The sequence below is a fragment of the Selaginella moellendorffii genome, unplaced genomic scaffold (genome assembly GCF_000143415.4).
Source record: "Selaginella moellendorffii unplaced genomic scaffold, v1.0 SELMOscaffold_105, whole genome shotgun sequence".
NCBI classification, from domain to species: domain Eukaryota; kingdom Viridiplantae; phylum Streptophyta; class Lycopodiopsida; order Selaginellales; family Selaginellaceae; genus Selaginella; species Selaginella moellendorffii.
Genome location: NW_003314366.1, coordinates 257,003 through 273,009, shown reverse-complemented (window position 1 = coordinate 273,009; position 16,007 = coordinate 257,003). Strand labels below are relative to the sequence as shown.

The 16,007-nt window shown below is 50.0% G+C and overlaps 3 protein-coding genes and 1 pseudogene across 4 annotated transcripts; 1 reads left to right on the top strand and 3 right to left on the bottom strand.

The window, feature by feature from the left end:
- Positions 1-30: 30 nt before the first annotated feature.
- On the bottom strand, positions 31-2,894 carry LOC9647652 (U-box domain-containing protein 2). Its single transcript, XM_002990133.2, has 5 exons — positions 2,718-2,894; positions 2,369-2,643; positions 2,178-2,294; positions 331-2,112; positions 31-254 (listed from the first exon to the last, which is right to left on the bottom strand). Exons 2-5 carry the CDS (start codon positions 2,639-2,641, stop codon positions 120-122), a joined length of 2,307 nt encoding a protein of 768 aa, XP_002990179.1. The 5' UTR covers positions 2,642-2,643; positions 2,718-2,894; the 3' UTR covers positions 31-119.
- A 223-nt stretch (positions 2,895-3,117) lies between these two features.
- LOC9647988 (nodulation receptor kinase) lies at positions 3,118-6,293 on the bottom strand. Of its 2 annotated transcripts, none has more exons than XM_024663931.1 (10): positions 6,226-6,293; positions 5,855-6,020; positions 5,442-5,799; positions 5,216-5,397; positions 4,953-5,161; positions 4,700-4,895; positions 4,461-4,650; positions 4,274-4,406; positions 3,877-4,212; positions 3,118-3,812 (listed from the first exon to the last, which is right to left on the bottom strand). In XM_024663931.1, exons 2-9 carry the CDS (start codon positions 5,946-5,948, stop codon positions 3,889-3,891), a joined length of 1,686 nt encoding a protein of 561 aa, XP_024519699.1. In that variant the 5' UTR covers positions 5,949-6,020; positions 6,226-6,293; the 3' UTR covers positions 3,118-3,812; positions 3,877-3,888. The 2 variants fall into 2 exon arrangements, with proteins under 2 accessions (XP_024519699.1, XP_024519700.1); XM_024663932.1 differs by having other exon boundaries at positions 5,216-5,385.
- A 109-nt stretch (positions 6,294-6,402) lies between these two features.
- Positions 6,403-7,648, top strand: LOC9647651. Its single transcript, XM_002990168.2, has 2 exons — positions 6,403-7,029; positions 7,086-7,648. The coding sequence occupies exons 1-2, from the start codon at positions 6,431-6,433 to the stop codon at positions 7,291-7,293; spliced, it is 807 nt and encodes a 268-aa protein (XP_002990214.2). The 5' UTR covers positions 6,403-6,430; the 3' UTR covers positions 7,294-7,648.
- On the bottom strand, positions 7,475-9,249 carry LOC9647987 (annotated as a pseudogene).
- Between the last annotated feature and the right edge of the window lie 6,758 nt (positions 9,250-16,007).

Genomic DNA, 16,007 nt, shown 5'->3' with positions numbered 1-16,007 from the left:
TTCGTGTCTGTAAACGCACAGAGAAGCGGAGATTACCAAAACAATTTGTATATACGAGAGAAAAAAAACACACTTTTAATGGAAGAAGCAAAGTCCGATGTACCTGATAAGTATGCTAGCTAGTAGCGAGGACTTGCAGCAGCAGGAGAAGCGTGGACCTCTCGCTGATGTTGTTGATGATGTTGCTGCTGGTGATGAGATCTCGGCACATTCCCATTGCGTTGCTCTCTGAAGATCCGTAGCAAAGCGGAGGCCTGGCACGAAACGAAAAGAGGATGCAAGTCCGAGTCAGTCGCTGCCTGTGCCTTGACATATTTGGACGTTCCATACCTTCTCTTTTCCTCGCGCGGTCCCAGTCTGTGACAAAATGTGTAGCATCGGAGTGACACCCTCGTTGAAAATCATGGCTCGGTGCCTGGGACTGTTGGAGCAAAGCGTCAGCAACGCGGCAGCCGCATGCTCCTTCCCGCGCTGGGACCCGGCTTCCACGACTTCCACCAGAGCTGGAATTCCTCCGTCCTCGGCAATGGCGCTGCGTCCCTCCGACACCGTGGACAAGTTGGTCACCACCGCCACGGCCTTGTCCACCATCCCCAGCCTCGGCTCGCAGATGAGGTCGATGAGAGGCTTAACGGCTCCGGCCTTGACCACCTTGTTCTTGTTGTCGTGGCATATCGAGAGGTTGAAGAGCGCGGTTGCCGCATCCTTCTTCCCGCGAGGAGTTCCGGACTTGAGTAACTCGACCAGCGGCGGGATGGCGCCAGAAGCGCCGATGAGTGCCGTGTATTCCTGCTTCACCGAAAGGCTAAACAGCGTGGCTGCCGCGTTTTGCCTGGCTTCCGGGTTTCCTTCCGAGAGGACGCTGATGAGAGGCGGGATGGCGCCCGAGTCCACAATGTCGTGCTTGTTGCCGTCGTTGAGTGACAGGTTGAGCAGCGACGTGACCGAGTCCTCCTGGACTTTTGGATCCGCGGAGCTCAGCAGTGCCACCAGCGGTTTGATGGCGCCAGCGTTGGCTATCCGGATCCTGTCCTCGGCGTTGTTCTTGGCGAGGAGTCTCAGCTCCGCCGCAGCCGTCCTTTGCAGGTCCAGAGATGGCGCGTCCAAGTCCTGGATCAGACTCCTTATCTTGCTCTCCTTGTTCTCGTCGTTGCCAATGATGTCGAAGAGCTTCTCGCTGTTACCACCAAGTTTCAACCTCGACCTCTCCTTCCTGTTCCTGTAGAGAAACCTGGGTGACTTCTCCTCGAGACTGTCCGAGGCTGCGTCTCCGGAGAGCTCGCCGCTGAAGCGACGTCGACTCCCAGGAGAAGCAGCACCTCTGCTGGAACCGGACGGCTTGTGCTGGATGCCTACCAAGAAGGATCTCATGTCAGGCTCCTCGCCGCCACCTTGCTCAGGATCGTGGTTCCCGTCCACCATCTCGGACGAGGACACTGGCAGCGACTCGGCCTCCACTCCACTGCCTTTGGTGCCCGACGACACGTCCTGCTCTAGCAGCTGCGGAGGAGGCTTGGAAGGAGTGATGAGCTCCCCCAGCTCGTCAACTTTCGGGGGCTCGGGGAGTGGCACGTTGTGCATCTCACACCAGTTTGCGATGAGCGCCTTGACGGTGTAGTTCGGGATCAAGTTGGTGTGAGAGATCACTTGCTGCGTCTTGGGACAAGTCCTGTTTCCTCGATCCACCCACTGTTGAATGTAAGCTCGTTCATAGGTCTGTCCGGAAGCCACGATGACAGGATCCGACATTAGCTGCTGCGATAGTGGACAGCAAAAGTCGGCAGGGATCGGAATGTTTTGCTGCTGGACGCTATCCACTTTCTCTGGAGCAGGATCTTGGGTGGTCATACTCAGCAGCGATGTAAGCTTGTCGATGACAGCAGCAGCGCCATCTTCCCTTGACTCCCTCTCTTTTTCCAAAGCGGCCTTCTCCTTGGCAATGGTTTCTAAGGACCCCAACTCCATCTCCTCGAGAAACCTTTTGAGCTGCGCTGGATTCACCTGGGAGCGGCCAAAGTCTTTGAGAAGGATGGCAATCTCGTCCGCCAGCTGAGAGTCACGGGCATTGATCGTGAACTTTAATCTCCGTAGCTCCTGGTGACAGTGCTCGATCTGCACTGAAGACGACGAGGGGCTCAGAAACAAACGCAAGGAGGAGCAAGGCTCTCATGAATTACCTGTGATCTTGTGTGACTAGAAATATACATAGAAGATAGAGGGATGGTTTCGATGACCCGACACATATCGCCAGCGATTTCTTGAAACCCAACGACGATCTCGTGACAGCGATACATCTACACAAAAGCGCATTAGAAAAGAAGAAGAAGAAAAAGAAACTCCCACGCTCTTTCTCACACTCGCAACTTACCAGGAAAATCTTGCTCCTTCCAACGCTGCATTCCTCCACCGCGTCCCTGGCCCTGAGAAGAACGCTGTTGAGCGATTGGAATGGCGCTAACGCGGGCTTGGGCAGCGGAATCTTCACTTCACGGAGGTAATCAATGGCGGGCTTGAGCATCTTGATGCGAGCGAGCAGGCTATGGACGCTGGATCGCTGGAATTTCACGCTCTCTCGAGCCAGCAGCAGCATGTGCATGGAATCCGACACATCCGTGAGGATCACCTCGTCCTCCATCACCATTGCTAGCAAGATTTCCACTAGTGAGCGCGCGCGATCCACTAGAGAAAAACAAAGAAAACGCATTAAAATACCATACCTCAAATCCCTGGAAACCCTTGCTGGAGCTCGCGATTGGAATGCCGCGGCGTGGATCTAAGATTTTAGCCCGAGGCGCGCGATGCCGCCGCGGCGGGGCGCCATGGCGCCATAGCCTAGCGAAACAAAGAGATAAAGAAACTCTCGCGCAATCGATCAGAGGGGGTGGACGTTTCCCATGGCGTACGGACGCATGTGGCTACTGACCACCGATTGTCAGCCGGGCTGCCTTCTCAGCCGTCGATGCGATGTCGAGCGAAATGAATGCGGTCAGTACGGTCGCGCATGATTAACGGTGAGATGGCCCGCCACCTGGCGAGGCATAATCCAGGTTAAAATGTAAGTAAAAAACTTCATGGTAATAAAACGTTTGACCGCGTCTTTTTCTATGAAGCTACGAGTAGAAGAATTTTCTCCTTCGATCAGGGTACTGGGAGTGTTTATACTTAGTATAGTTTTTCTCTTTGGTTGTTTCTTCGAAGCCAAGTTCTCTCTTCGTGCATCATTGCCGAAGTTTAAAAGAAGAACTTCCGCGGGATCAATCGCTCTCTTGCTTGCTCCTTGCGATGTTTCTAGCCAGAGATCAGCAATGCTGCGATGGGTTTCGTGGCAGATCTCGTCGTTGGAGCGCTGGTATCCATCGTCGACTTGGTCAGCAGCTTGCTCCTCCAGTCGCTCTCCATCGTCCTGCTAGCTGCGATCCATCTCTTGAGGGGCTTGGTCACGATCGTCCTGCGAGCAGCCAAGCTCTTGATTCGTGCAATGGAGATCTTTTTCGATGCGTTGCTTGATGCGCTGCTCGCCGTCCTCGTCCGGATCTCATCTGTGCTGCTCGTGTTGGTTGTCGAGATCTGGAGGCTGCTTGTCTCGTTTCTAGCTCGAGCTGTCCGCGAGTTCATTGGTGACGTCCACACGGCTCTTGACAACACACTTGGCATTCTCGTTGCTCTTGGAAAGCTGCTGGGACTTTCGCTCTACACGGTCTCGAAGAACTTGATTCGCGCCGTGGTCCATATCCTCGATAACTTATAGCTGCTGCTTTGCTCGTCTTTTTACTTTTCTTGTCTTCCACCTCGTCGTGATCAATGTATACAAGCTAGTAAAGAATGTTGCACGCCCGCAGGCATTAGCACAAGTTGAAGCTAGAAAATCAAAGTTACCGGTAATTAAGTCTATCGGGGATGCGGGGAGTCCAACGTTTCCGAGAACGCAGGAGAAGGATCAAACGGCACCGGAAAAGCTTTGATGCTTGACGACCTCCGGAATGATCCGATACTATCCATTGAAAGCATGTACTGGGACGCGTTGTTCTCGATTATAAGAGCGTCGTCGAGCTCCTTCACGACACCAGCCATGTCCGGTCTACGTGCTGAGCAGGTCTCCACGCTTGCATAAGCCACCTCCACTACTCTCCACATTGCCTCCGGTGTGTAGCTAGCGCTGATGCTCGGATCGATGATCGATTGAATGTTAGCTTCGCTTATGGACTTCCTGGCCTGCAACAAACACAGTAGAAATTCAATGCCTTGTCTAGCAACAAGTTAAACGAAAACTCACCCAGTCAACCAAACTGGCCTCTGAACGGGGACGGCGTAAGTTCAGAGGCTCGCGACCACATACGATCTCCAACAATACGACGCCAAAACTAAAGACGTCGCTCTTGGTAGTGAGCACCTGTGTCATGTAGTACCTGCAAGCAAAAAATACATGGCGACTCAGGTTATCACGGAGGATGGTGACTTACTCTGGATCAAGATAACCAGTCGTTCCTCGAACTTCAACCGAGACGAGGCTGTCGTCTTCCTGAGGTGCAAATCGCGAGAAACCGAAGTCCGCGACTCTTGCGTTCATGCTGTCGTCGAGGAGAATGTTACTCGATTTTACATCTCTGTGAATGATGGGACGCGGGCCACTCGTATGCAAAAAGTTCAACCCTGCAATGGTCGGATGATCAGTCTCCAAACAAACTGAAATATACTCTACCTCGAGCAGCTCCTATCGCGATAGATAATCTGGTTTGCCAATCGAGCGGCTTTCTTGTTGCTGCCTCGCCATAAAGTCGGTCTTGTAAAGTACCATTTGACATGTAAGGATAGACGAGCATTTCGTGTTGGCCTTCCGTGCAGTAGCCAAGCAAAGGAACCAGATTCGGGTGTCTAATCTTGGATAAGAGCGTAAGCTGTCACAAGCTCCAAAATCAGCAAACGTGTTTAACTTCATCCAACTCGCAGCTTACCTCAGCAGTGAACTCACGTAGGCCTTGTGATGAAGTTGATGATCGCACTTTGATCGCCACCTCCTGTCTGTTAATCAGCGTCCCACGGTACACATATCCAAATCCACCTTCAGCTATCTTAATCCCGATTGCTTCTTCCAGTTCTTTCAGCATGTACTGCTTAATGGCGATTGGTTCTTTGTTTACTTTCAGCTCCATGCTCCTTTGATCTGTAAAGTGATATGAGAATCCATTTTATGGGACATGGGACGAAAAACACTTACAAATTCTCGGAGAAGACTGAGGCTCCACTGGCGGGGTTCCCCTCAGTGCTCGAAACAGCTTAGTGATACAAAGTGCCGTGACCATAGTCAGCGATGTCAAAGATATCAGGACCGTGCTCATAAGTCCAAGCATGGATAAAGGACTTTGGTGTGGTCTTTCAAGCAGCTTTCTGGAAGAAAACCTGAGGCCCCTTGACGTCTGAAAACTCGGAGACATGAAGCTTACCGGCTGTAAGTGAATTTTGGAGCGAGAAACAGTTCCAGAGTCGGCATGGTTGTCACGAGGCCGCTTGGAGCTGGCATCAAACAGTAAAGAAGTAGAGTGCTGTTAGCGGGATCAAGAGGAACCTGGATGACAAGATCCTTGGACGTGTCGACGTTGCGGAGTAGTTTTGAGTTGATCGAGATGTCTAATGCTGGCGGCTGTTTGGCAATCTTGTCACGTCTGAAAACTCCGCGGACGATGAATCTCTGGCCGGTTATGTTCATTCTAGAGCAAACCTTCGTTTCTCTTGTAGCCAATTTGTTCCCATTCGAAGAAGAAGTGGCCACGCTTTCCTTCCAAGAGGCAAGAGCAGTAACCTCTGCAACAAGGAGTCGAATTACAACAGTACTGCCGAATTCCCGATTTACTCCTACCTTGATCCGAGCTGACCACCGGTCCTGCTTGTAGTAGCACAAGGCCAGAAATCACCAAAGCCGCAAAGAATTTCCATTGTTTATGAGGAAGCATCTCTTATGTCCTCCGCCAATGAATCCGATCATGAGATCGATCAGGGATTGCGATGATGAACTGTTGCCGCAACTACAGAAGCAACAATTCAGTCCCAAACAGGGAAAGTCAAAGAAGAATCTCTCGAGCCAAAGCAAGCAGCGAACAATCACTGATGGGAAACCAGAAAAAAAGAAGAAAAGCAACAGGAATGCGAAGGATCGATCACTGTATCCACAACCTTGGGGCAAGATCGGGGAGTGTGATGCGCTCCAGCGCTGGGGCAGCAAAACCCTACCTCGAATCGAATCAGGCCGGCATGGCGCATGAGACTAGCTCCTCCTCCGCGAGATGGGCCACATTTGATTCCCGTCAAACCCTTTGTTAAAACAAGGTTTATACTAAACACCCTCGAGCGGGAAAAAATAATTTTAAATTGTAAAGGCGGGAAACTAGTTTAAAAATGAGCTTCTAGAGTTCTCTATCCAGATGCGCCATAGCCAATGGCGTTTAGCTTGCGATGGCCAGTGTTTTGTGTGTGGCTACACACGGATCCTCCCACTCATGGCCGCAATTCCTCTCTAGGGCTAGGGTTCGTGTGTCTCAACAGCGATGGCGCAAGGCCATTTGCTGGAAATCGTCATCGCCGGTGTGGCCGTGCGGCATCTAGGGTCGCGGATGGGAGATTGGAAGATAAGGCGCTGGATTCTAGCAAGGATGATGACGATGCCATGGCTGCGCAGCTCAATGCGTTCTCCTATTCCGGTAGCTGCAAGGATGGGTCTCTAGTCTCGGTGGAAGTGCTCAAGCCCAAGCACTCGAAAGGTACAGTGGAAGTTCTCACGGATTCCTTCTGCGATCTTCTCTGGGGTCCTCTCACTTACAGGCCGCTCCTCCGGATGATCGTGCAAGAGAATTTGATCGAGACCCAGAAGCTCTTCCCCAAGAATGTGATTCTCGTGGCCTTGTACGAGCAAAGTTCCGCCAAGGTTGTGGTTGGTACGGTAGAGGTTTATTTGAGCAGTGCTGGTGTCTCGAGTCCCAATCCTCCTCCCGACGCTCCATTTCTTTGCAACATGGCCGTCAAGCAGAACTATAGAAGGTGGAAAAAATTCCATTTTTCTTTCTCCATCCTAAGTTTGTTCTTCGTGTGTACAGGAAAGGCATAGCTGGGCAACTTCTCAAGGCTGCCGAGGAGCTGGCTGTGACAATGGGTTCCAACGAAATGTACCTTCACTGCCGCTTGATCGACAAAGTTCCCCTGGGAATTTACCAGCGAGCTGGATACGAGGTGGTCTCTACAAGCAGCGTCTTCTCCTTGCTCGTGCTACAACGCAGGAAGCACCTCATGCGTAAACGCCTGTGATAGCAACGAGATCTTCACAGAAGCTGGCTCCTTTTCAGCACGAATCAGTTGAATCTTTCGGAAGAAGTGGCTCTGTGATCTCGGCATCGTCCTGCGTCAACCGACAAGATTAGATACCGCAGATGGTAAACAGAAAACAGAGACTACGTACTGAAGCCGGAAGAATCGCCTCTTGAAGAAGTTGGCAACGTTTGTTAACGATCAAGCAAGCACAGCCATCTCCCAGATGTTCACGGAAGTTCGAATGGATCCCAGGAGCCAGTCTACGGCGAGGAGTACTGAGACATCACCAACATATCTTGAGAAACCAACCGCCTGGAAACATAAAAGAATAATGTAAAGACACAATTTTTTTCCTTTAGAAGGAACACTCGCCCGCAATGCAGTGATCACAGTGATCACTCCAGCTTGTGGAACGGAGGCACACCCGATAGCTGCTAAGGTCGAAGCTATCGCTAAAACAAAGAGCTTGTTGAGATTTAGCTCCAGACCATGAGCCTGTATGAGAGCACAAAAGATTGCCAATGAAAAATAGCGACTCAAAGCACACCTGACAAATAAAAAACACTGATACTGCTTCATATAGAGCTGACCCGTCGCGATTGATGTTCGTTCCCAAAGGTATCACAAAACTCACGAGACTGGGATCACATCCGGAAGCCTCAGCACATTCATTGTCAGCAAAGGCATTGTTGCAGAGCTGGAGCAAAATCCCTGTCAAACATAGTTGTAGGTGAGAAGGAAACGAAAAGCTTGTATGCTTACTTGAGGAGCTTGAAAGGATTTTTCTGTGACAGTAGCACCACTGTGAGAGGAAGAACCACCAGCGAGTGTAATAAAAATCCTCCTATTACAGTCCCCACGTCCACTCCAAGGGCCTTCAACAGATGGAACACATTGCAGGCTTTCAAGAGTGTCTTGCATGCTAACGAGGCAACTCCAAAGGGACTAAACGCTATAACACCTAAGATCTGACAAGAAAAGTGTGTGAGCGGATTAGAGCTTGAGAAAGTTCTGGCTTACAATTTTTATGACAACGCTGTTGCAAAGCTCGACAAGCGTCACTAGTGGATACGTGCGCTCGCCTAGAAAGAAAGCACAACAGGTATGAAGTCTCAAGGCAGAAATGCAAAAGCGTACCAACAGTGTTGCAGCAGAAGGCAAAAACAGTTGCAAAAGCAACAATCCAAGTAGCACGGCCAGTAGCATGGACAAAATATAGTAAAGAAGAGACCACCTAGCCTGCACAGATCTAAAAACCTCATTTTTCCGAGCGAAAAAAAGAAGAGCAGAAACTTACCCTCCCCCTGCCTGCCTCAAACTAAAGACTCCACTCATAAGTGAAGATACTACCAAGGGTAAGACGAGCTGCTGCAATGCTCGAAGATACAGCTCTCCGGGATAGCCTGCAACGCATTCCTTTAGTTTCTGATCATAGAAATTTGGAAGCATACCTATGAGATCGATTGTTAGACTGGAGCAGTTTGAATTGTAGAGGGAAGCTCCAACTCCAACTCCGGCAGCAACTCCCAGTAATGTCCACCAGACCAACATCTCCTTCCGTAGTAACGTCGCGAAAAGAGCCATGAAGAGATTTGAGACGCGAGATTCATCCGCAAGATGCTCCAACATTCTGGGACTCCCAACAGCCAAGGAATGCGTGAGGCGACAAAAGAACTTCAAACAAGATGTCCCACCTGCTAATTGTCCACGGTTGTCGCTAATAATAAAATCTGAAGAGCTTGGTGGTGATGATTTTGGCCATGGATTTCCAGACTTGACGCTGCAAACTTGCTGTGGCGATGGGCCGTCCCATATCTCCCAACGCTCCTGGAAAAGAGAAGCCTCCAAAACACAACCTCCTGTAGCTGGTTGCTGCTGGCAAACTTTTCTCTCGTCTTCGCAACTTCTTCTCCAGCTGCCGAATCGAACAAGGCCTCCCAGCTTTGCTCCCATTCGAGGCTTGACGCATCACACAAATCTAGCTTATCCATTCCATCTGTGGGAAATCATCCGACAGCGGCTTCACAATCGCGGACGAACGCTCCAGGCTTGATACTTTGGCCTTGCTGGAGATGGAAGGCACTGATAGATGCCAACCTTGGAGGCCACGGCCATTTCCTATGATCGATGAGGCAGAAGAAACGTTGTTCGGCACTGCTAGAGCTCCAATTGAGACTCGAAAAGAGCCTTTGATGATCCAATCGTAGAGAAACTCGTGCTTGCACTCGTAGTCAGTGATCAACACCCCTCGATCAAGCGGAAAAAAATGTGCCAGGCCTTGCAAGCCATGAGAAGAACCTTCGGCCTCGACAACGTTGGTCTCTGGAAGTGAAGAGCCTTGCCTTTGAAAAGCGTGACTGTGCCGGGGCGCGTGAAGGAAGACGTGAGCGTCCAAGACGTAGTTCTTGGTTGTAGCTTAGATCTTGATTGGTATCAGGGAGAATTCACCTCCGCTTCTGGCGCTCGCTCTGCCTTTATGTTGCATGGATCATAGAGCAAGAACCTTGGAGCTTCTTGCTGAGATTTTTGGCTACTCTCGCGGGAATGAAAACGATCTAATGCATTTCGATCGCCCTCTTAGAAGAGATCGAGCTGCGATTTAAGGTTAGGGCGCCTCGAGCAAGAACCCTAAATTCTAAAGTGTTCTAATCCTTATGGCAAGCGCTTGCACCACCATTGACAGCCTGCCAGACGCTGTTCTAGCGCTCATCCTCGACAAGGTAACTTTCATAAAGTACAACGTCATGTACCTTTTGGTAAGCAAGAGGTGGCACAGAATTGGCAAAGAGCTTGGTCTCGTAATAATCGATCTTCATGACTTGTATGAGGATAAGCCACCACCGGAGGGTAGGGTTTTCAAGCTGGCGCAGCAATCCATCCGACAGCTCCTCATTCACGAATACCATTACTTCTTACACGAGAACTACTCATGGATCACAAGCATTGCCACCACTCTAGAGAAGCTCACCATTGAAGGTGTGGAGTACCTGAACAGTTTTGACTTTGATCTAGAGCTGGTCTCCAAGGTGTGTCCCAAGCTGAAGTTTGTCAGCTTTTACAGGCTTCACATTAAGGCCAGGGGCGAGGAGTTGAAGCTTAAGGCTCCGTTACGCCTTACGTTTCCGGCTCTCACGCATTGCAGCTTAAACAGGGTGACTGGTCTAGACCTCGCAACAGAGCTTCTGCCTTCGTGTCCGGTGCTGGAAGAGCTCTCGGCATTCGTGTATTACTTCCCCGGCTCCCTATCATCGTCAAGCTTGAGAGTGTTAAACCTTGAAACAAAATACCGTAACAGCACTGTCGAGTTGGATCTTCCCAATCTAGAGACTGCATGGATCGGTGACTGCGAGAAGCTCAAGATGAGAGCTCCACGTCTGAAGAGCCTCTCGCTTGGCAATTGTGGGAAGCTTGTGGAGAAGATGGCAGTGCCCGGGGAGCTTGAGATTGTATGTAACGCGTTGGAGACTCTGAAGTTGAGATTGGGTGCGTTCGAGACAACGATTGCCTCTGTAGAGAAGATTCATTTCAAAACTGTGACGTTGAACTGCAGCTCACTCTTTGACCGATCTTGTCCTCATGACGTGGCATGGAAGGTGTTCGTGTTGGAACAGTTTAAAGAGTGCCAGGAGTTGAGCCTCCTTGACTGTTTTGAAACATATTGTGAATGTGGCAGGGGTTTTCCAAGTACGATTCAAGAACTTCCGAGGCTAAGGAGGGTTTGTTTAGACGCGTCCCGGGGCGGACCTTTACAATTTCGTGTCTTGCTTGATAAGTTTGTGCAATGCTGCCCAGCTTTGCAAAGTATCGTCTTGTTTGGGAGAGAGGACGACCTTAGTGAGCTCCAACAGCTAGCAGCTTGTGTGGCCAACATTCCGGTTACCATTTTGCCATTTTGCCCAGAAACTAAAGCTTCAAAATGTTTTCAATATTTAATCTAGTCATTTTATCACTTCTCTGCCAATGCGTGCCTGATGATGCTCTGTGGAAGCGCAGCGAGAAGGAGGCAAAAGATACTCCTGACCATCAGCCGCTATATTTCACAGCGCTGTAGCAGCTCCGAGACTGATTTTCACGGCATCTCGAGGCTGGAAGAAGTGGTGAGCATCATTAGAGAATGTGGAAATTCCAGGGATATAGGCAAGGGAAGAAAGATCCACGAGTGTATCTTGCAATCGGGAGGAGCGCATAACAAGTTCGTGGCTAATCTGCTCATAGAAATGTATGGAAAATGTGGGTGCCTACAAGAGGCATTTGCAGTATTTAACGGGATTCCTTATCCCAACAAGTATTCCTGGAAGATTTTGCTGCAGCTATACATAGAAAATGGTTTGCTCCACTCGGCAGAGCAAACATTTAGGAATATGCCAGTCGCGATTCGAGATTCGGACGCCATTGCCTGGAATGCTATGATGTCTGCATTTGCCCTGCACGGGCATCTTCTGGTCGTCTTAGATTTGTTTCACGACATGCCGCATCGGACGGTCGTGTCATGGAACACCGCCATCGCCGCGCTCATCCAGGCGGCCAGTTTTGAAGCCGCAATAAACGCGTATGAAAGGATGCCGGAGCACAATGCGACGTCGGGCACTGCGGTACTCGCGGCGTACGGGCATGACGGGTACGTTGGCAGTGTGGAGGACGCCAAGGCCATCTTTGACGGCCTTCAGGAGCGCGATGTCATGGCATGGACGGCCATGGTGAGGGCGTACGGACTGCACGGTATGCTCGACGAAGCAAGGGCGGCATTCGACAAGATGCCTGCGTGGAGCATTGTGACGTGTACGGGCCTCATGGTTTTTTTCGCGGAAGGCGGGCATGTCTTTAAAGCCACGAATTTGTTCCAGGCAATGCCGGAGCACCACATCGTGTCATGCAGCCATATGATCAAAATGTATGGTAGCATTGGCAGCCTCGAACAAGCTAAGAAAATTTTTGATACTATGCCAGAAAGAGATCTCAAGTGCTGGAACGTTTTTCTTTCTGCAAATACCGAAACTCAGCTTGCTCGGGTGACTTTTGAAAAGATGCCACTGTGGAGTGGAGTGTCTTTCACAGCACTATTACAAGCATTTTACATGGCTGGCAGTGTGAGTGATATGCTAGAGATCCTAGAGAGAATGCCAGAGAAGGACCTGGTTTCGTGGGTTGTGATGCTCAAAGGCTATGCCGAGAATGGGCATATGCTCGAGGCAAAAGAAGCGTTTGATCGTATGCCCCAGCACGATGCTTTCTCGTCAAACGCTATGCTCGCTGGACTTGCTCAAGCTGGAGAATTTGGGGCAGCTAGAGATTTTTTCGATGGAATGCCTTGTCGCAATGGGTATTCGTGGTCCACGATGATTAGGGACGCTGGGACAGCAGCAGTTGCCGAGATATTCTTTAGCTTGATGCCGCAGTGGGATTTGATGTCGTGCGGTGCCATGATCTCGGCCTACGCTGCTGTTGTTGACGGGATCGAGAGAGCGAAAGCTCGTTTTGAAACTATGGTCCAGCGTGGTGCCGATTTGTGGAGCTCAATGTTTCTAGCGTACGCTGGCCATGGTTCTCTCGTGGAAGCCGAGAAAACGTTTCAAAGAATCCCGCAAAGAAGTGTGAGAACTTGGACCGCGATGCTCTCGGCTTATGGCGAGGGTGGCAATTGTGAGAAAGCCAAGAGTGTGTTTGAGAGGATGCCGAGCTTGGACACGCAAGCGAGCAATGCCATGCTTGAAAGTCTTGCTTCTTCGTGCCTCCAGGAAGAAGCGAAAGCTCATTTTGATGGAATGCCTAGACGAGACTCTGCCTCGTGGAACGTTTTGATGTCCTCGAGCTCGAGCAGCAGCTCGATGGAAGCTACAAAAGCCGTTTTTGATCGTGTTCCACAGTGGGAAATCTCCTCGTTTGCGTCCATGATCCACACCTATTTCTGGAACGAGAAGATCGAGCAGGCCAGGAGCTTGTTCATGGGAATTCCTGAGTGGAGCACTGCTCTTTGCAATTACGTGATCTTGGCACTGATGGAAAAAGGCCTGCTCCAAGAATCCAGGAACATCTTTGACGCGATCCCAAACAAAGCTCCCAGTTTGTGGGCCGTAGTCGTGGGATACACCAGGAATGGGCACACGGAAGAAGCAATGGAGCTTTTTAATCGCCACACAGACTGCCAAGAGGATACTCTAGCTTGGAACTCCATCATTGCCCTCCACGCCACGAGAGGAGACGTCGATCAGGCTCTCCACAGCGCTTATCTCATGGAGCTCCAAGGTGTGGAGCCAGACGGACTCACATTCACGACGCTTCTGGCATCGTGTAGCAAAGCCGGGATGGTGGAACAGGCATGGGGTCGTTTCATGGCGATGGTGGTGGACTATGGATTGAGAGCCTCGGCGAGCCAGTACCGAGTGATGGTAGATCTTGTGGCAAGGCTGGGAATGGTTGCGGAAGCCAAGGAATTGATTGATGGAATGCCATTCTCTCCCGACGTTGCAACATGGAGGACGCTCCTCTCGGCATGTGTTGTCCATCATGACGCTTCCATGGGGTCTTGGGCAGCGATGGAGATGGCCGAGCTCGATTCGCGCAGCTCCTCAGCCTATGTCATGGTGTCCGGCCTGTGTGACACAAGTAGGGATCTTCCTCATCTTGTCTAGATGTAGGGGGTGTGATTAGGCGTTATGATGATGTTGTGGTTCTTCTCTGGTCCAAAGGGCCAGTGAGGGCGTCTGTGCAGATGGAAAATCTCTCTTGGAGTACTTAAGCCATAGGCAACTGCTGGAGCCGCTGGTGAAGTATTACATTGCCAGGGATGGCAGCAACTAACAGTGTGTATTGCACAAACTTGTGCTTGTGATCAAAGAGGGGTGGAGCTAGCTCTGGAATCTTTCTGCATGGGGAGCAAGGGTTAGGTGGCACCATTCTGGCCTCGTTGGAAAAGCCAAGCCTCACCCCACCCCCTCAAGGATTATGCATTTAATAGTGTTTCTTGGAGTGTGCTCTAGAGTGAGTGTGTTTTTGAGCATCTTGAGTGTGGTTTTGGAATATGCTCACATTCATTTTGTGGGTTCTTTTGTTTGAACAGTAAGTGTGTTTCTATTAGTGTCTTGAGTACTTTGGAGTGAGCATGTGTGGAGATCTTATCTTAGCATCTAAAACACATTGTGAGGCTAGGTTATATGTACACACTTCTATTGCATCATGAGGTTGCCACCAACAAGCAAAAAGTGACTGGGCTGTGTTAGCAAGAGATTAAGGAAGCATCACCAAACTGATGTGTCAAATATTTCATAACACATGGCTTAAGTGATGAGTTTATTCATTGCACCCTTCTTAGTATTAAGGGATTTATATGATGATTCTTGCATATATGGAGAGAATCAATTTTCAAAGTGTGAGTTTCTTTTACAATATTGTTGCAGCATTTTCTTGAAGAGTTGAATGTAGAAAGATAGCCAATGGTGGATCTAATTTAAAACTAAATGAATCTTCTATAAAGCCTAAAAAGCAAAGTTGGGATGATATTGTTGAGGAAGAGGAGCATGCTTAAGGAAAGACATTAATATCAACATTTCTAGTTAATGCCAAGGGAAAAGATGCTCAAAAGGTGTAAGCAACCAAAGGGAACGACTTAAGAGACGATCCATGGGGTTCAAATATAGAGGGAAAAGGGCCCATGAACAAAAATGCACCCCCTTTTCCAATCAGTTAAGGGTCTTGGGATATTTGGGGTTAAGCGTCCTTGCGTTTGAATAATACTAGGTTGGGTGACCTCCTGGGAAGTCCAAACTTACGAGCTTATATTTGGTATCAGAGGAGTCTCGGGTCCAACTCTGTTGGTTGGCTAAGGGAATCACACCACATGTTGATTGACATCTGGCAGGTTCAGTTTGCTCCCGCTGGGCTCGGCAATCCAAACTTAGGAGCTTACATTTGGTATCAGAGGAGTCTCGGGTCCGACTCTGTTGGTTGGCTAAGGGAATCACACCACATGTTGATTGACATCTGGCAGGTTTAGTTTGCTCCCGCTGGGCTCGACCCGAGGGGTAGGGTGTCAAGAGAGCGGGGCCCTCAGGAGAGCTACGGCTCTTAGCTTCCGTTCACGAGGGCATGAACTTGCAGGGAAGCGTGGTGGATTGTAAGCAACCAAAGGGAACGACTTAAGAGACGGTCTATGGGGTTCAAATATAAAGGGAAAGGGCCCATAAACAAGAGTGCACCCCCTTTTCCAATCGGTTAAGGGTCTTGGGATATTTGGGGTTAAGCATCCTTGGGTTTGAATAGTACTGGGTTGGGTGACCTCCCAAGAAGTCCAAACTCAGGAGCTTAAATTTGGTATCAGAGCGGTCTCGGGTCTGACTCTGTTGGTTGGTTAAGGGAATCACACCACATGTTGATTGACATCTGGCTGGTCCAGTTTGCTCCCGCTGGGCTCGACCCAAGGGGTAGGGTGTCAAGAGAGCAGGGCTCTCGGGAGAGCTGCGGCTCTCAGCTTCCGTTCACAAGGGCGTGAACTTGCAAGGAAGCATGGTAGATTGTAAGCAACCAAAGGGAACGACTCGAGAGATGATCCGTTGGGGTTCAAATATAGAGGGAAAGGGCCCATGAATAACAGTGCACCCTCTTTTCCAATCGGTTAAGGGTCTTGGGATACTTGGGGTTAAGCATCCTTGGGTTTGAATAGTACTGGGCTGGGTGACCTCCCGGGAAGTCCAAACTCAGGAGCGTTACATTTGGTA